General features: G+C 40.0%; 1 protein-coding gene, 1 long non-coding RNA gene, 7 other non-coding genes and 1 pseudogene across 9 annotated transcripts in view; 8 read left to right on the top strand and 2 right to left on the bottom strand.

Annotated features, from left to right (window-relative positions):
- The window catches only part of LOC117228991 (uncharacterized), a 53849-nt gene extending 44618 nt beyond the window's left edge, over window positions 1–9231 (bottom strand). Inside the window, exons 1-8 of the long non-coding RNA XR_013033048.1 lie at window positions 8801–9231; window positions 7946–8126; window positions 7540–7663; window positions 7077–7255; window positions 6613–6791; window positions 6149–6327; window positions 5685–5863; window positions 5221–5399 (exon numbers count right to left, since the gene is read on the bottom strand). This is a non-coding gene — a long non-coding RNA (uncharacterized LOC117228991). The remainder of the gene's footprint in view (window positions 1–5220; window positions 5400–5684; window positions 5864–6148; window positions 6328–6612; window positions 6792–7076; window positions 7256–7539; window positions 7664–7945; window positions 8127–8800) is intronic.
- On the top strand, window positions 4977–5096 carry LOC117229063 (5S ribosomal RNA). Its single transcript, XR_013037157.1, has one exon. It is a non-coding gene; the product is annotated as a 5S ribosomal RNA (ribosomal RNA).
- LOC117229056 (5S ribosomal RNA) lies at window positions 5440–5559 on the top strand. The gene has a single exon (XR_004492454.2). It is a non-coding gene; the product is annotated as a 5S ribosomal RNA (ribosomal RNA).
- Window positions 5904–6023, top strand: LOC143263824 (5S ribosomal RNA). The gene has a single exon (XR_013037150.1). It is a non-coding gene; the product is annotated as a 5S ribosomal RNA (ribosomal RNA).
- On the top strand, window positions 6368–6487 carry LOC143263829 (5S ribosomal RNA). The gene has a single exon (XR_013037155.1). It is a non-coding gene; the product is annotated as a 5S ribosomal RNA (ribosomal RNA).
- On the top strand, window positions 6832–6951 carry LOC143263823 (5S ribosomal RNA). The gene has a single exon (XR_013037149.1). It is a non-coding gene; the product is annotated as a 5S ribosomal RNA (ribosomal RNA).
- Window positions 7296–7416, top strand: LOC143263832 (5S ribosomal RNA; annotated as a pseudogene).
- LOC143263828 (5S ribosomal RNA) lies at window positions 7704–7823 on the top strand. The gene has a single exon (XR_013037154.1). It is a non-coding gene; the product is annotated as a 5S ribosomal RNA (ribosomal RNA).
- LOC117229057 (5S ribosomal RNA) lies at window positions 8167–8286 on the top strand. The gene has a single exon (XR_004492455.2). It is a non-coding gene; the product is annotated as a 5S ribosomal RNA (ribosomal RNA).
- A 7052-nt stretch (window positions 9232–16283) lies between the features above and the next one.
- LOC117228789 (DOMON-like domain-containing protein nahoda) overlaps window positions 16284–26492 on the bottom strand; it is a 106587-nt gene continuing 96378 nt past the window's right edge. The window contains exon 12 of the mRNA XM_076528576.1: window positions 16284–16370. Coding sequence (XP_076384691.1) covers window positions 16284–16370 — 87 coding nt within the window. The remainder of the gene's footprint in view (window positions 16371–26492) is intronic.

Here is a 26492-nt window from a genome sequence, read left to right as displayed (position 1 = left end):
GCATGGAAGTCTCTCACAGTCAGTTCTTAACGAGCTTCGATGCGTACACTGATCCCTTTTGTGTCCCGCCGCTGCAATGGCGGCTCGGCCGCGTCGGTGACCCAAACTCGTAGACAATTCCCCGCCTTTCTTTTATTCCTCCTTATTTGAATTCGCTATCGGCAATACGCATCGCGGAATGTCTCCGATATCGTTAGACTCTCGATCGACTGTTTTTAACGTAGATTAACCCCTTAACCTACAACTACGGGCCGTAGTAGCCCGTAGTACGATGATCGGGCCAAAAGTGAATATTACGGGCATAGCCCGTAGTATAAATATTAATATTAGCGCCGTCGTCCTTTTAAAATTATAAATATTTGTGGAATATTTGATAAGTAATTACAACCGGATGCAATAATATTGTAGTAGATGCAAGTACTACAAAAAGATTATTTATACAAAAATCAGTAATACAAAATTAATAATCTGCAATGGTGTGATACAATTCGAAACATTCTGGTAGATGTAAGGGAACTTTGCACTTCTTACACTCCCACGTTGTTTCTCTACGTTTTTTATTTTTATTTATTTTTTGGCAAACCCTACAAGGTTTTCACGCTCTTAATTTTGATGCTGTTGGGTCAATATGTTTTGGAAAACGAGCGTATTACACAAGTCGTGCGAATGGCTCGAAGGCTGCGCGAGCTTGTTTACGTTTTCGGCCCAACATTCTCGAACGTAAATCGTACGTTAGGGGGTTAAGCTCGCATTAACTCCTCGAGGACGGTGACCAATTTCTTTCCGTTCGATTATCGTTTTACCATGTTGCACGTGTTACCATGATTCGGACATTTTAACATTTTTCACAGCTCTGTCACAGCTTTTTCGCAGTTAAGATTCGTGAGAGCAAACTGTAATGGACGAAAGTGTATTTATCAGGAAAAGCACAGTTCCATCGAAACTCTGTGAACATTTCGCGCAGTTTTACTTTATGCTTGAAATTGATAAGCTGGTTGTGTTTCATTTGTATCTCTACATTTAACGTAGCGCATCTTGCAACGCAAACAGGAAGAAATACGAAATCGTATAACGTCCAGAAAATAAATGGTTACTCTGCGAAAAGTATGAGGATTAAAGCGTGAAAATGATCCAAAGGAAGATATTAACCCTTTGCACTCGAAGCCATTTTAACCATAAATCTAAAATAATTTTCCTGACTTATGATATTTCCATTTTATACGACAAAGTGCATTTTATGCATATGAAATTGAATCTTGCGATAACTTGTGATAACAGTTACACTTTTAACGATTTTTTAAAATTTTAACTTCGTTAATATAAAAATTATCTTAGAACGCGAACTAACAATCTTAGTCACCTCCGAGTCACTCGAGTGCGAAGGGTTAAATTGCGCGTTCGCCCAAAGATTATTCGTTCTCTTCGGTGAAAAGAATGCCTTTTCATCGAGCTTTCGATATTTTCGGACTACAATGGGACCCGCTTCTGGTAGTCCGGGACCGGCTGAAACAATGTACAGATCCGCGACACGATCGAACGGTTACCACGTCCTAAAAATCAGCGCATTAGTGTACGGCGTGTGGGTGGGAGCGGTGGGGTGATGCTTTTTAACCGTCGCCGGTTGTCATCCACGTGTCCTTTCAAACAATAACGAGAGGACAATGACTAGTTTGAAGTTCGCGGACAAAGCGGGTGTAGGCATGCTCAAATGGCACTTATAATGGCACTTATGAAAAGGAGCCGTGCCTAAACGTACCTGTATCCCCCGCAGATATATACGGCCGGTAATCGTGGGTACGATTGCAAAACCCTTTCACCGATCGGATTCATTGTGCGGCCCGATCCAGTACAACGCGTCCATTCTCGCTCGATAACCACGTACGGATCGCGCAAAGCCACGCTTCGGGCAGTTCTTCCACTTCCGATTATCCGTTACCATTTATTTCTTTCTTTTCTGCCTCGTACCAATGTTTGTATAGACCTCGCTCGATTCGATCCCACGAGGAAGCGTTTTCCTCCTATTATCCGGGCTCCGCGGAATTGTCAAGAGTATTCTTTCCTACAAGAGGATTCGTCTACGGTGGCCATTTTTCGGCCCTCGGGGATCTTTTCTTAACGGCGATTTAACGAGCCCGTCGATAGAACCCAAACCTAGCTAAACCTCGATTATGGATCAGATTGTGTATCGTTGATGTGTGTTAGAAGTATTAGGTTGGCCAATAAGTCATTGCATTTTTTTCATGGATGGCAATACAGAAAAACGCGGTTACTTATTGACCAACCTAATGTACGATATCGATGATAAGCTAGTATGATATACTCATGTATTTAGCTTTCATTTTCAATAACTATCAAGTAATTGCTCTTAGATGAGATGTTATATATATAATATTAATAATATTATTATATTAATATATATTATTATATTATATTATTAATATTATTATATTATTAACCCTTAGGGGACCAAAACTATTTATTTCCAGTTTACACACTGCCAAGTCCAGACTGTTTTTCAGACGGCGAGAAATTTTTTACTGAAAATTTTTGTATCAAATATAGAGAAGAGATATTCATCTTTTTAATAAAACTTCGTTTATATATTTTCATCGAAACAATCGTGCCTATTCTTCCAATGTTTACTGCCAGATTTTATGGTTTTACTGATTTCTGCCGCGTGTATGGCGGCATTGGACCGTTAAGAGTTAATATTATTTTATTCAATTTAACCTTGAAAATGCAAGATACGTACATGAGTTATATATAAAACATTTCATCATGATTTGATTTGATAGCCCTTGAAAACGAAAGATTACATGAGTACATCATAATTTATCATCGAGACGAAAGATCATCTATACTGCAAACATCTGAGAACGTACTATTTACGGGAACAAACGAGTCGAATAGGTGAATCAGAATCACGATACGATAGGAAACGACACGTCGACCTAATTCCCAAAAAGTATTTTACAAGCTTTCTCACGTATCTTTCGTTGCCGATCGACGAGAACCCAATACTCGTTTCATCGTCGATCGACCCCGATTCTCGACAACGAGAAACTGCTACAGAAAAGAGGAAGAAGAGCCGAACGGAGATGTTCGGACCTCTAATTAACTCGATTCAGGGATCCCTGTGTTTGTGAAGCGAATCTTTGTTACTACGTCCCGATGGTAGCAAAGACAGGCGCGAGGGCGCACGCGCGTCCGGCTTGATCGAGGGTGAACACGGGTCTGAATAAGAACTTTTTACATGGCCACGAAAAATAAAGGACGTTTAGGGGTACCAGGGACGGAGAGACGGAGAAAGATAAGGTGAAAGAGAGGACACGAGGGGGAGGGGCGGGCAGGGGGTGCGCGCGAGAGGAAAGGAAGAAAAATCTCGGATTTCCTCGTTCGGTTCGCCCTTGTCTTTCGCCCTCTCGAGTTTCCTGGATCGTTCTCACCACGCCCAGCAATTTGCCTTGTGCTACAACTTTGCGATCGATTATTCCTCGATTACGGTGTAACGAGATATCCGACCGCGCACCACGCGCACCGTGGCCCCCATTGTTCGGGACTGGAAACCGGCGCGGCGCAGTCCGTTCTTAAACGTTAATGCCCACGGCCCCGGTACGCGGGACCTGTCGTGAAACAATTATACCCGGAGGCCGAGCTCGCATTCATTCCGAATTACACAATGTGTCGCCGCGCGGCCATTGTCGGGCCGCCGCTCCTGATTGACAGAGAAAGGATACGGCGAATCGGAAGGCACAATGGCCGCCCGGGGAATCCTGGCCGCAAGGAGGTTCGGGGTAGCCGCCCAAAATCAGTTTCGCGTCAAGACGTAATTTAGATCTTGGATCTTGTAAACGGGGAGAGATTTCGTGGTCCTCTCGAGTGGTTTCACCCTGCCCTAAAGTGGTTCACCGTGGCGCGCGATGGTCTTTAACCACCGATCGATGAATACCGGGTTATTTCGGGATGTTCGATCGAACTTACGTCCGAGCAAAGATCTATTAATTACAGACTTGAAATCAGAGATGTATGTTAATTCAATGAAAGGGGATGTACAGACACTCGATATTTCCAAGTGTTTTCAAGCGAGAATTCGTTGAAAGGGATTTAACGACCATCACAACTTCGGATCGTTACAATTTGGTTTCATGGAAAAGTATTTCATGGAATATTATAATACGGCACACGACAGGTAGATAGAATTGCTGATGAAATCTGAATCAGTTTCACTAAAGAAATGGCAATAGTAATGCTTCTGTTAGACATAGAAAAAGCCTTCGATAGAGTATGGTTAGGAGGACTTTTTGTATAAATTAATAATATAGAAGTGTAAAATTCATAGCCCCGTATTTACATGACAGACAACATAGAGTAGAAATAAACAATGTTAAATCTATAAAAAGAAAATGATTAGAGCGGGAGAACATTGCTGAATCATATTTCGCCATTTCAGAAATAAAGCATGCATTAATCACCACATCTGAATCCCAACAAATGCAGAAGAATTAAGAGATAATATATAACCATCGATTGATTAATCATTGTAGTAGGTTTAACATTAATTGTAAGAACTACGTTTAATCTTAAATGTTTTTCTACTATATAAAATAACAAAGTAACACGACTGTTCTCTCTATAAAAGTTTTGCGCTACACAGCAACCTGCATTTTCCTCACACCAATCGTTTAACATTATAAGCAACATTAACAAATGAAGAAATAAATCATAAGGATTATGTTTATATTACTTACTTGCGCATTTCGTGGAATGTATGAAAGGCAGCAAATTGAAAATGTTTACCGAACACACTGGACTGCAAGGCAGAAACTTCTTCTCAGAACGCATAAATTGACCGCGGCATACGTTCTGGGTGACCTGACCCTAGGATCTGGCAGTTGTCAGCTTTATTGCTATCAGATTCACAGCGGGGAACGAGCGCTAGAATACAAGAAAATTGCCATGTTACTGATATTGTTTCAGCTAACGGCCATATCACGTTGCAAAGAACCGATTCTCGTCCGATCATCGAAGTTAAACAGCGTTGAGCGTGGTCAGTACTTAGATGGGTGACCGCTTGGGAACACCACGTGCTGTTGGCACTATTTTTTTTATTTATTTCCGCTATCTAAGTTAATAAACTCAAACAACTATTCTTCTCTAATATTTTTGCGTGATGCAGAAAACGTATACGATGTAATAACTAGTAGTGTATATTACTCACACTTATTAGTATAATGAACGATTACGGGTGAAGATGGTAATCAGATATTTCCCAGACATAAGTGAATATCCTTCCTTGGGACCGACAAATCATCTACAGATGTCATCAGTCATCGAACCGCATATTCTGGTTATTTTCGATTGCATTGCTTGTATTCGAGGGCCACCACGAGAGATATGTGCTGGAAAATAGGAAAACGCAATTGTTGTTATTAATACATCGCCAACGGCCATATCACGTTGCAAAGAACCGATTCTCGTCCGATCATCGCAGTTAAACAGCGTTGAGCGTGGTCAGTACTTAGATGGGTGACCGCTTGGGAACACCACGTGCTGTTGGCTCTATTTTTTTTAATTTACTTCCACTATCTCAGTTAATAAACTCAAACACCTTATTCTTTTCTAATATTTTTGCGTCATGCAGAAAATGCATAGGATGTTAATAACTAGTAGTGTATATTACTCACTTATAATTATAATGAACGATTGTTGGTGAGCATGTTAATTAGATGTTCCTTAGACACAAGTGAATACTCTTCCTTTGGGCCCATATATCATCAGCGGATGTCCTCAGAAATCAAATCGCATAATCTGGTTACTGTCAATTGTACTGCTTGTATCCGTGGGCCGCTACGAAAGATCTGTGCTGGAGAATAAGAAAACGCAATTGTTGTTAGTAATACATCGCCAACGGCCATATCACGTTGCAAAAAACCGATTCTCGTCCGATCATCGAAGTTAAACAGCGTTGAGCGTGGTTAGTACTTGGATGGGTGACCGCCTGGGAACACCACGTGTTGTTGGCTCTATTTTTTTTTATTTATTTCCGCTATCTAAGTTAATGAACTCAAACACCCTACACTTTTCTAATATTTTTGCGTCATGCAGAAAATGCATATGATGTTAATAACTAGTAGTGTATATTACTCACTTATAATTAGAATGAACAATTGTCGGTGAGCATGGTAATTAGATGTTCCTCGGTCACAAGTGAATATCCTTCCTTGGGGCCGACGAATCATCTACAGATGTCATCAGTCATCAAACCGCATATTCTGGTTATTTTCGATTGCATTGCTTGTATTCGAGGGCCACCACGAGAGATATGTGCTGGAAAACAAGAAAACGCAGTTGTTGTTAGTAATACATCGCCAACGGCCATATCACGTTGCAAAAAACCGATTCTCGTCCGATCATCGAAGTTAAACAGCGTTGAGCGTGGTCAGTACTTGGATGGGTGACCGCCTGGGAACACCACGTGTTGTTGGCTCTATTTTTTTTTATTTATTTCCGCTATCTAAGTTAATGAACTCAAACACCCTACACTTTTCTAATATTTTTGCGTCATGCAGAAAATGCATATGATGTTAATAACTAGTAGTGTATATTACTCACTTATAATTAGAATGAACAATTGTCGGTGAGCATGGTAATTAGATGTTCCTCGGTCACAAGTGAATATCCTTCCTTGGGGCCGACGAATCATCTACAGATGTCATCAGTCATCAAACCGCATATTCTGGTTATTTTCGATTGCATTGCTTGTATTCGAGGGCCACCACGAGAGATATGTGCTGGAAAACAAGAAAACGCAATTGTTGTTAGTAATACATCGCCAACGGCCATATCACGTTGCAAAAAACCGATTCTCGTCCGATCATCGAAGTTAAACAGCGTTGAGCGTGGTTAGTACTTGGATGGGTGACCGCCTGGGAACACCACGTGTTGTTGGCTCTATTTTTTTTTATTTATTTCCGCTATCTAAGTTAATAAACTCAAACACCCTACACTTTTCTAATATTTTTGCGTCATGCAGAAAATGCATATGATGTTAATAACTAGTAGTGTATATTACTCACTTATAATTAGAATGAACAATTGTCGGTGAGCATGGTAATTAGATGTTCCTCGGACACAAGTGAATATCCTTCCTTGGGACCGACGAATCATCTATAGATGTCATCAGTCATCGAACCGCATATTCTGGTTATTTCCGATTGCATTGCTTGTATTCGAGGGCCACCACGAGAGATATGTGCTGGAAAACAAGAAAACGCAATTATTGTTAGTCTTACATCGCCAACGACCATATCACGTTGCAAAGAACCGATTCTCGTCCGATCATCGCAGTTTAAACAGCGTTGAGCGTGGTTAGTACTTAGATGGGTGACCCCTTGGGAACACCACGTGCTGTTGGCTCTATTTTTTTTATTTATTCCCACTATCTATGTTAATAAATTCTAACAACTATTTTTTCTCTAATATTTTTGCGTGACGCAGAAAAACCAAACGATGTAATAACTAGAAGTGTATATTACTTACTTATTAGTATAATGAACGATTACGGGTGAAGATGGTAGTCAGATGTTATCAGTCATCGAACCGCATATTCTGGTTATTTTCGATTGCACTGCTTGTATTCGTGGGCTGCTACGAAAGATATGTGCTGGAAAATAAGAAAACACAATTGTTGTTAATAAAACATCGCCAACGGCCATATCACGTTGCAAAGAACCGATTCTCGTCCGATCATCGCAGTTAAACAGCGTTGAGCGTGGTTAGTACTTAGATGGGTGACCGCTTGGGAACACCACGTGCTGTTGGCTCTATTTTTTTATTTATTTCCGCTATCTAAGTTAATAAACTCAAACACCCTATTCTTTTCTAATATTTTTGCGTGATGCAGAAAACGCATACGATGTAATAACTAGTAGTATATATTACTTACTCATTAGTTTTATGCACGATTGCGGGTTAAGATGGTATTGTGAGACATTCCTCGGACACAAGTGAGAATCCTCCCTTGGGACCTACAAATCATCTGCGGATGTCTTCTGTGGTCGAATCGCATATTCTGATTATTGGCTATTGTATTGCTTGTATTCGAGGGCGACCACGAGAGATATGTGCTAAAAAATAAGAAAACGCAATTGTTGTTACTAATACATCGCCAACGGCCATATCACGTTGCAAAAAACCGATTCTCGTCCGATCATCGCAGTTAAACAGTGTTGAGCGTGGTCAGTACTTGGATGGGTGACCGCCTGGGAACACCACGTGCTGTTGGCTCCCCCTACTTTTTTGCATTTCGTTCATTTGTTATATGATGTTAAGGCGCTTAATATATAATTTTTTTTATTATAAATAGCGAAAACATTAAATAATTCAGAAATCGATTAGGTTAACGTATCTACTTCCTATGTTCCTACTTTTATGTTACTTATGATAATCATATTATAGATTTTAATATGTGAACTAAATTTTTTCTAACAATTATTCGTTCAGAAGTCTAAGAATTATATGTTTTTCTTCGAAGGGTTAATATGTTAACATTAATATAAAACAACATTTAGTTGAATTGTATAAAATTGTTCAAAAAAATTCTTTTCGTTTGTTAAACGGCATAACCATACAATCGCAAAACTATATAAACTTTCGGAAGAACACTTCGCATGGCACTACACTTCTCATAAACTTATTTTATGCTACAAATGTATAATAATTCTCAGTCTAGTGTTTAGTTTCAGCAAAGAGACCCATCGATTAAAATAATAGTTATTTTTCCTTGGTTAGGATTACTTACTTCCTTTGTTGACACAATGTGGGCATCTCTCCTGATGAAATGTTGCAGATATAGGCTCCATTCCAACAGCCTTTTCTCTTCTTATTCACAATTTGTAAACATCTTCTTACGTACCGACCAACGTTAACCCAAAATAGACTACAGCGACAATGTCACTTATAGCGGTTATGTGATGTACGGTGACTTACTTGAACAAATGAAAATGCGCGCTAAATATTCAAATATTACACACTGTATTTGTCTGTTAAAGATGTAATTATTATTTAAACACAACGCGCAGTATGCATAATGGACTTGTTCGTTAAATAGGTGACCGAGTTGAGGTTAAATTACTACGAAATTAAACAACATTCTAATACTACATTCTATATGTATGGAGAAAATACGTTTCAAACGATCTGTTCGTTCCGAGGTGCAGATTCGAACTGACTGCGACAGTCCTATTGACTTCGAAAGCATCTTCGGAAAAAATGGTGCCCTAAGTGGACGTGACCTAAACGCGTTTCGATAATTCGTTCCGCTTGGCCGGGTCGTGAGAAAATATACAAACGTTTTCGACCTTCGAGTGTCTGGCGAAAGTGAAAGTCAGTGAAAGAACGTTTTGAGATTCGTATCATCCTCTTTTTCCAGTTAATATTTTTGTTTCCATCTCGTGAATGATAATTGGATCAAATTTGTTTTTTAAAAACCTCTATTTCAGGATATACTTCAATGCGTTATTCATTATTCATTTCACGCGTTATTCAACTTAAAAAATATCTCCTAAATTAATAATTTTTAGCCTTAAGAGCAACAGTACTTTCCCGGAGAGAATTTCAAGCTGAACTAGTGCGTTAAAAAATCTATAATTCCATTTCAATATGTAATTTTTATAAGACGCTATACGTATACATATATTTATTTAAACAAAAATAAAAACATGACAAATAAAACTGATTAAGAACAGAACTGCATGAACTATTCTGAAAATTACTACAATTTATAACAGCTTAGGACAATCTTGAAAGCAACTTATGATGACTTCAATAAAAACCGACCTTCCCACCATGCAGTGCCTCATTATGTGTACCGGGACAAGCCGTCGCATCACCCGACAGATTCTCGCAATAAGCTGGGCCTTTCAGCCCACTAGACTAGACATAAAACAGATGACCGTTCTCTCCCCCCGCCCGCTCCCCCTCATTTTCTCTGTCTCTTCCGAAACCTAAGCTATTCTCAAAACTCCAAGAGTATTTTTCCGATACTACAAATGTATATTACTTATTACGGTCTGAAAGAAACGCATTATTTTTGATCTCATCAAAAAGCTTTATTTTTTTTTATTGCCAAGCTCTCTCTTTATTATTAACCAGTTAAGTGTGTTTGACGACTATATACGTCATGGAGATGTGGCAGAATTTTGTGTCATGACGATTATATCCGTCATTCGTAAAATTTTGTTACAATTTGATATTTAAATTGTAATTCTGGCGAAAACTAAATTATACTCGTAAATTTTAACATGTTTAAAATGTTTAGAGGTCGAAACGAAATGAAACAAACAAATGAAAATTATAAATAACTCGAGTTGGATTCATAACTATACCCGTCGTCGCTCGATTATCGCCACAGTTAACTGGTTAATTGTTGTTAATTCTTCTTCTAGGACAATTTCTACCGATTCGTTCTACGAAACCACTTTGAAAAGACTACAAAACATTTCGAATCGTCGCGATATCTCGTATCGGTCATTAGTGACCCAACGACCGAGCCGTAAGTAGGTTGCGTGGCAAACGAGATCGAGCAAATGCGTAAAGCGCTACAGACGGCGAATCGAGGGCGAAGTAAGCTCGCGCCGCTCTAAATAAAGGAAGAGACACAGGCTGGGCCGGCACGGTGCTAATTGAACTATCAATCTTCATTAGAAAACGGCTTAATTACAGTACAAGCTCTCCGGGCAGAACTCGTCCGCCGTGACCATCTCTCCTTCGTCTCCTTTTCTTCCGGTGTCCCGGAAAGTTTAATAATTCCGAAACCTTGGCGAAGATATAAATCACAGAGGGTCCTCTTCTCCCAGGTTGGCGTCCTCCTTTCCTCCGTCTTTCTCGCTGCGCCGCGGCCATAATTCGAAAAACTTTCGGGGGAACAAAAGTGAGGACTTTTGTTCCAAGTTTTAGTTCGCCCCCCTCCGTGCACCCCGCCGCGGCCGGGGGCGCTGTGTTTGCGGAGCGACGCCCCGACAGTGTTTTGTTCGCTTTGTCTCTCTTCCTGTTAGGTATATAATGCCGTAACTGCCCGGACCATCTTCGCGTTCCTCCTTCGCGTCCAACCACGAAACGAGAGGTTCCGAGTTTCCATCTTTCTCTCTCTCTCTCTCTCTCTCTTTCCCTCTGCGCCTTTTGCTCCACAGTACTCAACCGTCTCTCTTCCACACACGCGGGCGCGCGCGCGCTCACACGTACACGCATATATATGCACACAGAACCCGAGGAGACACGGCAAAGTACGCGAAGTATATACGCAAAATTGTCGAGGGTCTCGCGGAGTTTTTGCTGGCGAGAGAAAGACGGAGAACCGAGCACCGCCTACGCCACATAGAACCCACTGAACAAGTTCATTCCGATTCTTCTTTATACCCTTTCAACGGGGCCACTAAATCTTCGTTATGTAATTCGTTAAACGTTCGAACGCCTTCCACGATTAATGGCCACGAGGACTCGGGACTCGTCGCATTGTTGACGCAGACAATTTTTGACACTTCGAGGGGGAATGTCGACATAGTAGACATGCATATAACAGCATGACTGCATAGGTATGCGCATTCTATCCTGAAAGTTGCACGATAAAACATCAGAATCGTTCGTTTTTCGTTTCGTTTTTACTTATTAACCTTTTGCACTCGAAGCCATTTTAACTGTGAATCTGAAATAATTTTTCTGACCTACGCTGTCTCTATTTTATACGACAGAGCGCATTTTTTATGCGTGTGAAATTGAGTCTTGTGACTTATACAACAGTTATACTTTTAACAATATTTAAAATCTAAATTTTGTTGATGCAAGAATTATTTTGGCATGTGATACAAACATTCTTTAGCGGTGCCTCGGAGTCACCACTCGAGCGCAAAGGGTTAATGTCTTTGACCCTTAAAGTCTCATGTTCGGAGTGGGTTAACTACCATAATGATGGAAAAAAGTAAAAAAGCAATACCGCGTATCCAGTTAAATAATGATATATATTTTATCCAGAGTATGTACATGTGCTATTTAACCCCTTGACATGCAATTTACGCAATTTACGATACAAGTGAATAAAAGTGAATAAAATAATAAGTAAAGGTGAATAAAAGTGAATAAATTCAATAGAAAACTGTGAAGATATTGGAGGAACTTAAAATAATGATATTATTAATTAATAATATCACTGTTGCAATATTGTCGACTTATCAAAATTATTAAGAGAAAAAAAGTTTGATGTAATATATCTCCTAACCCCTTGACATGTACCGACGAGTTGGAGTTGTCATTTATTTCATGTGCCACCGTAGACTTTGACGAGTCGAACTCGTCAAAAGCTGTTTTCGGCGGAATAATTTCGTGCAGTATATTATTATATTTCTCAGTTGCTTCGCTCGTGCGTCGATTCTGGTTTGTTTACGATGTTCAAGATGCCCCACCCTCCCACCTTCTCGACGGTACCAACAACAAAGTTGCGTCCACGTAATCCAAATTTCAAAACAAAACATTCTCTTTCTCAGCTTGCACGTAACTGTTCAGTCGAGCCAAATTAAATAATATTTCTCGGACGCATGAAATTCCGTCTTATTTGTATGTCAAGAGGCTAAAATTGACTCAGGCATTTTGCATAAAATTTCGCAGTCTAATCATTTCGGACTACAGTTGTTATTGATGGAAAAAAGCAATACCGCGTATCCAGTTAAATAATGATATATATTTTATCCAGAGTATGTGTACACGTGCTATTTAGTGTCCTTTTAAATCCGTTTATATAACTGCGATAGACTGCCTAGAACGCGCTGTTTGACCCAAGCAACTGAAACAAAAAACTCAACGCACACAAAATAACGGCCGAGGAGTGACGATGCCTCTGGGCACCAAGGAGAACTATGATCGTTGAATGCCAACACATAAGCCTCATAATATCAAATCTTGATTTGAAACTGTAACATAGACAATTGACAACGAAATATTTAGAACGATCGGTTTTGAAACATTTCGAATTGTCCGAAGCTACGTTGCTTTTAATCTGTTTTAATTTCAGATTCGAAATACATACATTCTTCGGCAGATTTGTCTTCTCCGATGATACTATTTCAAATAAATTAGTTTAAAATCTCTCAAATTAATTCGAGAGCCGAAAACTTTCAATAATCAGTAACTTTCTAGCTTGAAGTCTGCTCGCATAAACTGTTCGCCCGTGTGGGGGCGTTCCTCCTCCCCGTCGGGGAGGTTGAATCGAGTCGGTAAGCTGCGGCAGGAGGAGTCAGACCGGTTATTACAAGGTAAGGAGTTAATCGAATCGGTATCGAGACGCGGTCGCGTCTCGTCGCAGACGCGCGAGACCGGTACGACCTAATTAATTTATTCTCCCGGCGCGAACGCATCGTATTGATTGATGCACGCGACGATACCGCGACGGCCTAAACCGGCTAGGGATAATTTTCACTTGGGAACAGGCGGCCACTCAGACGCGACAGGATCGTTTTCAACCGACCAGCTAGCTCGGGAAAGGGAGAGAGTAAGAGAGAGCGAGAGAGAGAGAGAGAGAGGGAGCGGAGAGGGCGGCCGTCTATTTTTCGTTTTTTCGGCGGGACGAAGCGACGGCACAAGGAAGAAGAACGGGAGAGACGTGGTAGAGTACGATGACAGCGGAAAGACACGTCCGCCATAGAGAGAATGTCGATCTCGTGTTTTGCGAACGGCGGGAAGACACGCGGAATGGACGTTTGTCGATATCGTTTTCACCGAACGACACGAACGTATAAGTTACGATGATGTGAGGGCAGGGATCCATTAGACTATGCAATTGTCCACGTATTGCATTGTCAGCCACCATGGAGATTTCTATTCAGAAATCGCGGAAGTCCCCGGGCACGCATTGACGAGAGATAGGGGATGATCGAGGACCGCTCTTGTTGCGAGAAGGAAGGAGACACGACAGAGAGCGAGAGAGACCGGGAGAGAGACGGACGACGGTGATCGACAAGGATACTGGTTATCTCGTATTTCTCTTTTTCTATTCCTAAACGACAGTGCGGCTAATGGATTTCATGAACGACTGGTAGAATCTTCTTATCGTAGTCGGGACTTGCACGCGGCTTTTTCGAAAACAAAACTATCGCAACGGGCTTTTACTACTTTCCGCAGGATTTTGCCAAAATTTGGCGAACTTCTCCATGCACGTTACGGAAATGGACAATTTCAGAAGAGGAGATACGATTATTCGAGCCTTGCGGCTCGTTTTTATAGTTAACGGATTGTCAACGACTAAATAATAAACGAGCTACAAGGCTCGAATAATCGTATCTCCTCTTCTCAAATTGTCCATTTTTTTGTGGACAATCTGAGCGTCAATTAGAGAGACATTACTGTACTTCGCACTTCGATTAGGACAAACAGAGACTTTTTCCCTTGTTTTACAAATAACGAGGAGCATGTCGAGTGAAGTTCGTTTAAATTTCGTCGATAGCTGCATCCTTGCAAAATAAAAAGAAGCTATAAAAACGAGATCTATTAATCAATCTTTTCTAAAATACAAATCTGAAAGCATCTTGAATAAAATTAAGATTTGGCCACGTTAAAGAAATCAACGCACGATTCTGATGGATTTAAAGAGATACAGATACGAGTTTGCTGAATAAGTCTTTCAGAGAACGTAGCAGGGTCGACGAAGAGAACCATGTTACAATAATTGAGAGAAAACATTTTTGAAGAATTCCACAGTTTTCTTTTAAAATACAAATATCTTGAATAAAATTAGAACTTTTAACTACCTTAAAAAATCATTATACGATCCTGACGGATTCAAAGAGATAGGAGTTGGTCAAATAAGACTCCCATAGAGCCGAACAGAGTTAAAGAAGAATGATGTGTGTTGCGTTACCGAGGACATTTTTTAAGTTCACGTTTTCACGTTTCGTGGTCTCACCGCGGCCGAGGTCAAAGTTACAAATTGCTAAAAAGGTAGCGTGTTTCCGGTGCAAGGAGCAGTGGTCAGTGTTCCCGCACGGCGGGTCGTGAAACACTTCGATTATCCATTAACAAGCAATTAAACCGCTGGTAACGAGGCACAATTCAGGCTCGACTCGAGTTATCCCAGGAAGAGATTAAAAGCTGCCACTTGTGAGTCCGGGCGTAACCACCCTTTTGCGTTGTTGTGTTCTCGACCTCCCTCCGGCGACCCTTTTCCTCGCGGTATTCCTGACCACAATACGGAGTGGGAAGCCTCTTTCTATGGATCGCGCACAATAGATATAGTATATCAAACAAATTCGACCCCGCGAAATTATTGGCCACGGTAATCTCACGTTGCCGACCGTCGACGATAGTTCTCCGATCTTTGGTACGCTACCTAACGGCACGTGACCCGCACCGGGACACGGGGGATGATGCTAGCCATGCTGAAATCTCGACCGTGAAACGAGACGCAACATTATGCGCCCCCGCCCCTTCCCATTGTTGATATCCTTTCGACTTTGCGTTTCCTTCTGCCCCCAGGTTTCTTGCAGACACGCGAATGTCGTAAACAGAGAATCTGATCGTTCAAATGCCGATCGACGATTAGTTTCCCTTTTCTTTGTTAACCCTTTGCGGCTCGGAGCGTTCTCCTGTTTCGTAACTTGTCACGAGGTCGCGTGACTTGATTAAACATTTTTCTAACCTGCGTAGTTAGGATATTTGAGAAATATTATACACGGAAAATGTTTGAAATATTTTAAAAGCCGCGATGTTAAAAGTTGACATCTGTAAAAGAATGCTGAGTGATTAATTTATTCGCTGTTTGCAAGAAGAGCGAGGTAAACGAAGGGTCAAAGACTAACAAGATCACTGAATATTGCTGCAGATAAATTTACAAAGTTACAAATATCCGCAACAAGGATTAAAGGTTCATCAATCTGTGAAAGAATGTTGAGTGATTAATTTATTCAAGGCTTGCGAAAAGAGCGAGGTAAACGAAGGGTCAAAGACTAACAAGATCACTGAATTTTGCTGCAGATAAATTTACAAAGTTACAAATATCCGCAACAAGGATTAAAGTCTCATCAATCTGTGAAAGAATGTTGAGTGATTAATTTATTCAAGGCTTGCGAAAAGAGCGAGGTAAACGAAGGGTCAAAGACTAACAAGATCACTGAATATTGCTGCAGATAAATTTACAAAGTTACAAATATCCGCAACAAGGATTAAAGTCTCATCAATCTGTGAAAGAATGTTGAGTGATTAATTTATTCAAGGCTTGCGAAAAGAGCGAGGTAAACGAAGGGTCAAAGACTAACAAGATCACTGAAGTTTGCTGCAGATAAATTTACAAAGTTACAAATATCCGCAACAAGGATTAAAGTCTCATCAATCTGTGAAAGAATGTTGAGTGATTAATTTATTCAAGGCTTGCGAAAAGAGCGAGGTAAACGAAGGGTCAAAGACTAACAAGATCACTGAATATTGCTGCAGATAAATTTACAAAAGTTACAAATATCCGCAACAAGGATTAAAGTTTCATCAATCTGTGAAAGAATGTTGAGTGATTAATTTATTCAAAGCTTGCGAAAAGAGCGAGGTAAACGAAGGGTCAAAGACTAACAAGATCACTGAATTTTGCTGCAGATAAATTTACAAATTTACAAATATCCGCAACAAGGATTAAAGTTTCATCAATCTGTGAAAGAATGTTGAGTGATTAATTTATTCAAGGCTTGCGAAAAGAGCGAGGTAAACGAAGGGTCAAAGACTAACAAGATCACTGAATATTGCTGCAGATAAATTACAAAGTTACAAATATCCGCAGCAAGGATTAAATTTTCATCGATCAGCCGTTAATTGTTCAATAGCTAGTTGCTCTCTTGGTAATCCACGATTCCAAAATATTTGTAACAGCTTACAGTCTTTTCGTAATCGTTTCCATGTCATTTAGTAGCGTAGCTTGCGCGTAGATAATCTCAGTTCTTCGAGATGCACCCATGTCCAGAGCATCTCGTGTCCCCGTAATCAACATACTAATGTCCCAATACTCTGTTCGCGAAGTTTTCTCTGTTCGGCGAGCGAGCAGGATCAATATTTTCAGCAATTATTCTGGAAGACGCGCGGACACCCGAGGGAATAACGGCGAACATTGATATTCCGTGATTTGATCGGATGATAACCGAGCGTCGGGTTGAAGCGCATCCTGATTTATGGCAAAGTACATAACAAAGATTTCGATGGCAAATCCAGAGGCGACACGTCCTTCATTCTGACAGGATTGAAAGCCGTAAAAATCCTTGTCGGACGAAAGGGTAGCCCGATCTAGGTACGCATGCGTTTGACAGAGTAGATATATTTCGATCATGGATTTTCGATAGGCCGCAAGGATTAGGGGGGGCGTCCGCCCCCGGCCGACCCCCTCGAGCCCCCTCGCCGTTTCGTTGCGGCCGCCGCGTGTTTGTTCGAAACAATACTCGACTTAACTGACTGGCGGACGCTTGGTTCCCTCCGCGCGATTCGATGAATACAGAGTGACGATGTGGAGAGCGTACACGGTATTACCATAATAATCTCGGCTAACGAGCATTGTCCGGTTAATTGAAAAGTCATGGCTACCCGCCCACACGCCCTTTGTGCCGAATCGAGCTCTGGCTTTCGGGCAATTCGAGTCTCCGCCGCGAAACAATTTTCTAAATAAACTTCCACTCGTTTGTGATACGCGATCGCGTTATATTGCTCGTCGGGAACGCGTTCGTTCCGCAATTTTTCAGCTCGTTAGTCTCCTGAAAACGTCGGCGACGCTTCATTCGACGATCTTTTCCATTGATCTTCTATAAATTTTGTACACGAGTGCAAAGAAATTCATGCAACTTCGAGAGAATTATCAAATTTAAAGATATCGAATTTTCTCGGATGTGTGCGGTAATACTTGAATAAAATAGTTTCGCCACATTGTGGTTAGCAATGGAATTAGGCTAAAAAATATGATGTCACAGCGAGCCACGATTCACAATTTTATATTAAAACTGTTGCGATTATAAACAGACTCGTTGATAGGAAATGATTGAATTGATTCAGTCTCGTCATTCGGTCTCGATAGGTTTAGTATTAAGCAACCAAATAGCGTAATTAAGAATCGAACGTAGAAAATATTAACGGTAAAATAACGAACAGAAAAGTACTTTTAGGACAGTCTAAAATCAAATCGATAAACTTGTGAGAATATAGTGTACACTATGAAACAATCATTTCTAAAAAATTCATTGAACAGAACCCCAAAATGTCACGTCATCGATCCAGCGTAAGAATTCTAATGTATTCTTCTTTTTTATCATTATTTTATTAACAATAAAATAACCAACAGAAAAGTACTTTTGGGACAGTCTAAAATCAAATCGATAAACTTGTGAGAATATAGTGTACACTATGAAACAATCATTTCTAAAAAATTCATTGAACAGAACCCCAAAATGTCACGTCATCGATCCAGCATAAGAATTCTAATGTATTCTTCTTTTTTATCGTTATTTTATTAACAATAAAATAACCAACAGAAAAGTACTTTTGGGGCAGTCTAAAATCAAATCGATAAACTTGTGAGAATATAGTGTACACTATGAAACAATAATTTCTGAAAATAGAACACCAAAATGTCACGTCATCGATCCAGCATAAGAATTCTAATGTATTCCGGAGTTTTCCAATTAAAATTTTAATTTCCTCCGATTGATCACCGTAACAGAGAATCCATCGAATCCAGAACACGCAGTTTCACGACTGCAACCCCCAACAAGGGAACAGAGCTCGAGGATCGAACCCTTAACCGCAACCAAGACGTTAAAGACTCTTAAAAAATGGAGCGGGGTGTATATCGCGAGCCCGCGTTCTGCGAGGAATAGTAATATTAACATAAGGCGACGATAAAGAACAAGCGAGCAAGGGCGAAAGAAAAGACTATATATAATTGAACGACGCGAAGCAAGGGGATGGCGATGTCATTTTTTTTCTCCTCCAGCGTGGCCGGAGCACGATATGGGTGGGTTCGTTTCCGGCGTGCACCAACCCCCTCCCCCTGATGCACTACCGACGCGATAGCTACGTGGAAAATATAACCCGTATACAGGGTGATTCGGAAGAATTATAAAAAAATTTCTTTTTAATGTAGTACTTTTTTCTCTTTCAACCCTCTATAATCCGAATTTTTTGTTCGGGTATAAAAACGTTTATGTGAATCGAAATCGGGAGACGTTAATTTTTTGCATACAGATCATATTTTCTCCGATGTGCTAAGTAAAAGTTGAAAATTACGATGCACAATGTGATAATGCAAAACAGTGAAAAGATTTGAAGGATTTTCAAATACTTTCGCATTATTTTGAACCCGTTAAAATGACTGAATATTTGACGCGGGCGAATTTTATTTTGCGTAAAAATCCGCTATCTAATTACGAAGGAGAAAGAACGGAACGAGAAAAAATTAATTTAAAAATGAAACTTAAGATACGTGATAAATCGGTACGCGACCGAGCCACGGAGTGACTTCCAATTTATCGTCGCTTTTCATTGTAGAACGATCGATTCGTTGCGAATAAAGCTTGTTAAAATAACCACGTAAATGTGAATCATGTAAAATGTAGAGAAGGAAAAAATGTGCAACGAGTCGGAAGCGTAAACGTTGTTCGGCAATGTTTTGCGGCGAGATTTATCGAAATGGTGTCTTGCTATTAAAATTTAAAGAAAAGATGTTACTCCGCTTTCTCTCGATTTTTTGAAACTCATTTGATGCAAAACTTGCGATTTAAATGGAGCACGATCGAACTTTGCAAGTGTAAGCATCGCGAATACGATTACCCATGAGTCGTGTTCTTGTGACACAGGTTTTCGCGATTTGGAGGGGAGAGGGAGGGGTGCGATTTCCAGGATAATCTGTCTAAGTTTTTTACTGTACGTTCTGAATCACCCTGTATAAGAGGACCTTAGGTACCCGTGTCACCCATTCAGGCATTACGATGCCATTTCTGTGGCTATTATTATCCGGACTCAGATCTTAAATGCGTCTGCCGGATATTGCCTCTTTGGCCGTGCCGATAAAAATTTCCATGCAAATTATCGCGAGTTACGCCCACGACCTCTCTCCGTTCCCCTCTCTCCGTACCCTCCGCCCTACTGTCTTCTTTTGCCACCCACATCGCTTTATAATTTCATTCTAATTCCTGCCCGCTAGAATTCACGGCGGATTCCATAACGAACGTAGTTCTGCTCGCGGTGCCTAAACGCTTTCGTGACCGATAACGATGATTTGCGTCGGCACTGAGAAATTAAGGAAATGGCCGAATCATCTCGGAAATCATCGAGGAAATTCTCTAATGAAAATTTATGTTTCCGTGCAGATTCATAGTCCGATTATTCTGCCTATTCTCGAAATAGCCGACTGAAATTTTGTCGACTATTTTACCACTTTTGAGGGTGAGACGATCCGAAAAGAGCATTCGTGTATTATAAAATTGATAGCGATCGTCTGGGCTGCGGATTTTGTGCATTTACAGTGGAAACATTAGAAGAATTAACCAGTTAGCTGTGTTTGACGAGTATACAGTAATGTCTCCCTAATTGACGCTCAGATTGTCCGCAAAAGTGGACAATTTGGGAAGAGGAGCCTTGCGAATTCGAGCCTTGCGTTTTGTTTTTATAGTTGTCGACAATCGATAACTGTAATAACGAACCGTAAGGCTCGAATAATCGTATCTCCTCTTCCTAAATTGTCCATTTTTGTGCACAATCTGAGCATCAATTAGAGAGAATTTACTGTACATTCTATATCAATCCTCGCCGATTGTCCTTCAACTTATAAACAAAAATGGACAATGTGGGAAAAAAGGAGATACGATAATTCGAGCCTCGTGCCTCGTTCTCGCTCAGATTGTCCACAAGTGGACAATTTGGGAAGAGGAGCCTTGCAACTCGTTTTTATAGTTACCGATTGTCAACGATTATAAAAACATGGTGCAAAGCCGGAATAATCGTATCTCCTGTTCCCAAATTGTCCATTTTTCTGCACAATCTAAGCGTCAGTTAGGCAAACATTACTGTACTCGGCATGGAGAAGTGACAGTACATATCTTGTGTCACGAGTATACTCATCGTAATTGTAATTTTAGTGAAAACAAAAACATATTCTGAAATTTCAAGATGTTTGGAATATTTTGAGGATACACGAATTAATCCTACACGAAGGTGATTACATTGTTATAAAAATAAGATTAGACAAGAATCACGATATCGGTATCCGCAGTTCACCGATATCCTGTTTAGCCACAGAAATTATTTACAATTCGTAGCTGCAACTTAAGAAGTTCGTCCTAAGTCTCACTTTCTAGAATTATCTTTTTATTTTAGAGCGTAGATTCAGATCGCAAAAATTAACGTAATAATAAAATAAAATTTATCATTGTACCAAATACATACTGTAAAAGTAAAACACTCTAAATACTGTTTATAATCAAATAATAAATTGCAAATTCATCGTGAATATTATTATGAAACGCGACAGCAAAGTGCTAAAGCACCATTCTGTGCAAGATCTTCGAAAAAAAGTTGGTGATGCTTACGCACAATAAGGTTGTCGATACCGATTTTCCAGATCAACAGGATGCATGCCCGCGGTAAATATGGCGGAACGATGTTGTGGCTCGGCATTAAGGATTCTAACACAGAATCACAAGGAGACAATGGATTAGTGAGCATTCTCGCGGTACATTAAATGTTTTTTTCCGGCTATCTGCGCTAATCCATCGTTCGGCCAACACAGTGGGGCGACGACGATACAAGCCAGAGGAGGATCTTTGTTCCGTAGCGATTCTACGGGCAACAAGAGATCGTCGCTGCACAATGAGGCCCGTTTAAGAGGCATTAGAAGCGCACGTATACGCGCGGCCGTTTCCATAGAGAGCCAGTGGTTTTCACGAGGGAAGAAGTAAACTCGAGATTAACTCCTCTATCCGCTTCGATTCGCGATATCACCCCGATCATTAACACGTTCCGTACCACGTGTACCATCGATGGTACACGCTTGCATGTTTACTTAGTGAACTGAACAAATTGTTTACAAGAAATTTAGAACCGAAGAATCAATTTCCACCGCAAGAATGGGCGTTGATAAGTTTTTGTTACGTTGTTATGTGTACGAGAATTAATAATTGCACGTAATACATCAAGTTTTAGTAAAATATCAAAGTGTGAAGATTCGAGTAAAAAAAGCTCGGCACGGAACGTGTTAAACATCGACGTTTCATCGCGATTTAACAACTGATCAACAGAATCGCCGAACGTAATCCGCGAACTGTGGACTTCGTGCAAAATATTTAAAAGTGTTCTATTTCAATCGCGGTGAACAGGGATTAAAAAGAAATTGTTTGCCAATGTCCTTTCGATTTTTGTTAGCAGTGCCGCAGCTTACCGACTCGATTCAACCTCCCCGACGGGGAGGAGGAACGCCCCCACACGGGCGAACAGTTTATGCGAGCAGACTTCAAGCTAGAAAGTTACTGATTATTGAAAGTTTTCGGCTCTCGAATTAATTTGAGAGATTTTAAACTAATTTATTTGAAATAGTATCATCGGAGAAGACAAATCTGCCGAAGAATGTATGTATTTCGAATCTGAAATTAAAACAGATTAAAAGCAACGTAGCTTCGGACAATTCGAAATGTTTCAAAACCGATCGTTCTAAATATTTCGTTGTCAATTGTCTATGTTACAGTTTCAAATCAAGATTTGATATTATGAGGCTTATGTGTTGGCATTCAACGATCATAGTTCTCCTTGGTGCCCAGAGGCATCGTCACTCCTCGGCCGTTATTTTGTGTGCGTTGAGTTTTTTGTTTCAGTTGCTTGGGTCAAACAGCGCGTTCTAGGCAGTCTGTCGCAGTTATATAAACGGATTTAAAAGGACACTAAATAGCACGTGTACACATACTCTGGATAAAATATATATCATTATTTAACTGGATACGCGGTATTGCTTTTTTCCATCAATAACAACTGTAGTCCGAAATGATTAGACTGCGAAATTTTATGCAAAATGCCTGAGCCAATTTTAGCCTCTTGACATACAAATAAGACGGAATTTCATGCGTCCGAGAAATATTATTTAATTTGGCTCGACTGAACAGTTACGTGCAAGCTGAGAAAGAGAATGTTTTGTTTTGAAATTTGGATTACGTGGACGCAACTTTGTTGTTGGTACCGTCGAGAAGGTGGGAGGGTGGGGCATCTTGAACATCGTAAACAAACCAGAATCGACGCACGAGCGAAGCAACTGAGAAATATAATAATATACTGCACGAAATTATTCCGCCGAAAAGAGCTTTTGACGAGTTCGACTCGTCAAAGTCTACGGTGTGGCACATGAAATAAATGAAAACTCCAACTCGTCGGTGCATGTCAAGGGGTTAGGAGACATATTACATGAAACTTTTTTTCTCTTAATAATTTTGATAAGTCGACAATATTGCAACACAGTGATATTATTAATTAATAATATCACTATTTTAAGTTCCTCCAATATCTTCACAGATTTCTATTGCATTTATTCACTTCCATTTATTTTTATTCACTTTTATTCACTTGTATCGTAAATGCATAAAATCCGCGATCTAGTTATCAAAATCTAAAAATTAAAGTAAGTAAAGATATACAAGAATCAAAAATTGTCTCGTTCTATTAGGGAAATTGTTAAGAGCGAAGATGTGCTAATCCACGCAGCTACAAAAGAAATCATAGTGCAAGGGGTTAAATTATTTTTGCTATACGATTAGTTATGATGGAATGATAAATGATCGAATAGAACAAGTTGATAAATTAACGTAAAAAAAAACTGTTTTCCAATGTAAAATTACTGCAAGGGTTTGCCAAGGGTTGATCATACTAACGATGCAATTAATTCGGTGGCAACCATTAAGTATCGGATAGGAGTCGGCCCCGTTCGCAATTTCACTGCTCGACTGCAAAAAACGACTCTAAAGTTTAAATATTTCGAGATGTCCACCAACTTCGCCCTATGGAGAGGCTTCATTGATTACCGCTCGAACGTCGGAGTTCGAATACCAGTTGGAGAGAAATACTTTTTCGTTTTTCTTGGCTCTCTTTGTCACTTCCATTCGCCGTGTAACTGATTTAGGGAAACGTCTATTTAATTTTCTAGTATTCGTCTCGGTATTCTAGAGCATGCACCACGTAAATATTCAGATGCAAGCAGCATGAGAAAATATTAAAATACATTAAAATTTATGCAGTGATTCTGTTACGCACGTAGTGATTTTGTAAAAATTCATCGATTTCATTGTGTGCTCATTCATTGGTAGTTGGACGTATTTTTTACTAAATCTTGTTTATTACATTTTTAAAAAAACTCCAGAACTGTGTTCGGAATATACGGGATCACAGTAAATTTTCTCGAATTGACGCTCAGATTGTGCAGAAAAATGGACAATTTGAGAAGAAGAGATACGATTATTTCAGTCTTGCACTTCGTTTTTATAATTGTCGACAATCGGAAACCATAAAAATGAGCCGCGTGGTTCGAATAATCGTATCTCCTTTTCCCACATCGTCTATTTTCGTGTACAATCCGAGCGTCAATTAGGGAGAATTTTCTATAAACAACGTTCATTTGAAACAAACACGCAACCGAAGTGTTTAATCGCTAGAAAAGGTAACTTACCCCTAATTGCTTCGTTTCTCAGCTTTCATCGACAAAGAAGCAAACGTCTATTAAAGTCTAAAGTACGTTTTTAACGACGCAAGAAAATATCTAAAGACAAGAACATTCGCGTCGAAGTCATACTTTCTATAAACGGAGTATAATTTTCGAATGTTCCGCGGGGCATTGTCTGCGAAGAAATCAGAGTTCAGAAATTAGTGCCAGCATCAGCGGTTAAACTATTATTATTAGTTAATTTTGATAATTTTTAAATCTTTAAAGAATGATTAAATATTAAGTAAATAAGTGTTGGTTAGGTGAAATTTTTAATATTAATAAGCTTAATAATTAAGATTTAATTATTTAATAAGGTTTGCAAAAAAACTAGGATTAGATACCCTATTATAGAATTAAAATTTATTTATTCAAAATTAATAATTAAATGTAAAACATTAAAATTAAATAATTTTTTGGTTTTAAATTCTATCCGACCTGTTCGGCAATCGATCCACGTGAACTGGTCGATCCCCCGGCTATCAAGAAAACAAAACACCGACGAAAATCATCGGTTCGAAGGCTTAAAATGGATCGGGATCGGAATCCGTCGGCGAGTCGCTCGAGCGTGCTCGTTTATCCAGCAGCTATCGATGTATCCGGGAATAAAGGAAAACAGAATGGTTCGAGGGAGTATCGCGGGTTCGGCTGCTTGATGGGCTGGAAGCCCACGGAAACGCTTGAAAACTGCCGTCTTAACCGACCGCGGGGAAAGGCCGCAAAAGTACGTACTCGTGCACGCTCGGTGGGGCACGTACACGGCGTATTACTGTGACCGAGTATCCACAGCCCCGTGGCTGGCTTCTCGGGGATCCCGCTGAGCCTTTTCTTTTTATTGCCCTTTCCCCGCTATAGAACAGTATTTAAGAGAGACTTTCGCGGCGGACATAGAAAGGAGTCCGATGAAAAGAAAGGAAGAAAAAAAGAAAGAAAACGACGTATACGAGAGAAATCGAGAAACCTCCCGGCATCCGGGAGCCGCGCAGGTCAACCGATGTACAGTAATGTCTTTCTAATTGACGCTCAGATTGTCCACAAAAGTGGACAATTTGGGAAGAGGAGCTTTGCGAATTCGAGCCTTGCGACTCGTTTTTATAGTTACCGATTGTCGACGATTATAAAAACATAGTGCAAAGCCGGAATAATCGTATCTCCTGTTCCCAAATTGTCCATTTTTCTGCACAATCTAAGCGTCAGTTAGGGAGACATCACTGTACTCGGCATGGAGAAGTGACAGTACATATCTTGTGTCACGACGAGTATACTCGTCGTGCGTAAAAAGTAATGACCATCGCCTATTTAAATTGTAATTTTAGTGAAAACAAGAATATATTCTGAAATTTCATGATGTTTGGAATATTTTGGGGATACACGAATCAATCCTACACGAAAGTGTTTACATTGTTATAAAAATAAGATTAGACAAGAATCACGATATCGGTATCCGCAGTTCACCGATATCCCATTTAGCCACAGAAATTGTTCACAATTCGTAGCTGCTACTTAAAAAGTTCGTTCTAAATCTCACTTTTCAGAATTATCTTCTTATTTTAGAGCGTAGACACATTCTGTCACATTCTGCCTCCTTGTCAAGTAAACGAAGACGCGCAATAAATACTTTTGTTTCTTTTTGAAAACGTTATTACTAGACTGCAGATTTTGTAGTTTTTTTGTCGAACACGACTGAGTCAAATACAAAACTGAGAGGACATTAGAAGAGAATGAAGAATGATCTTTCTATTATATGTGTTCTACTCAT

Source organism: Megalopta genalis, chromosome 1 (assembly GCF_051020955.1).
Source record: "Megalopta genalis isolate 19385.01 chromosome 1, iyMegGena1_principal, whole genome shotgun sequence".
Lineage (NCBI taxonomy): Eukaryota > Metazoa > Arthropoda > Insecta > Hymenoptera > Halictidae > Megalopta > Megalopta genalis.
The sequence above is the reverse complement of the archived record's forward strand: the minus strand, read 5'-3'. Positions and strand labels throughout refer to the sequence as shown.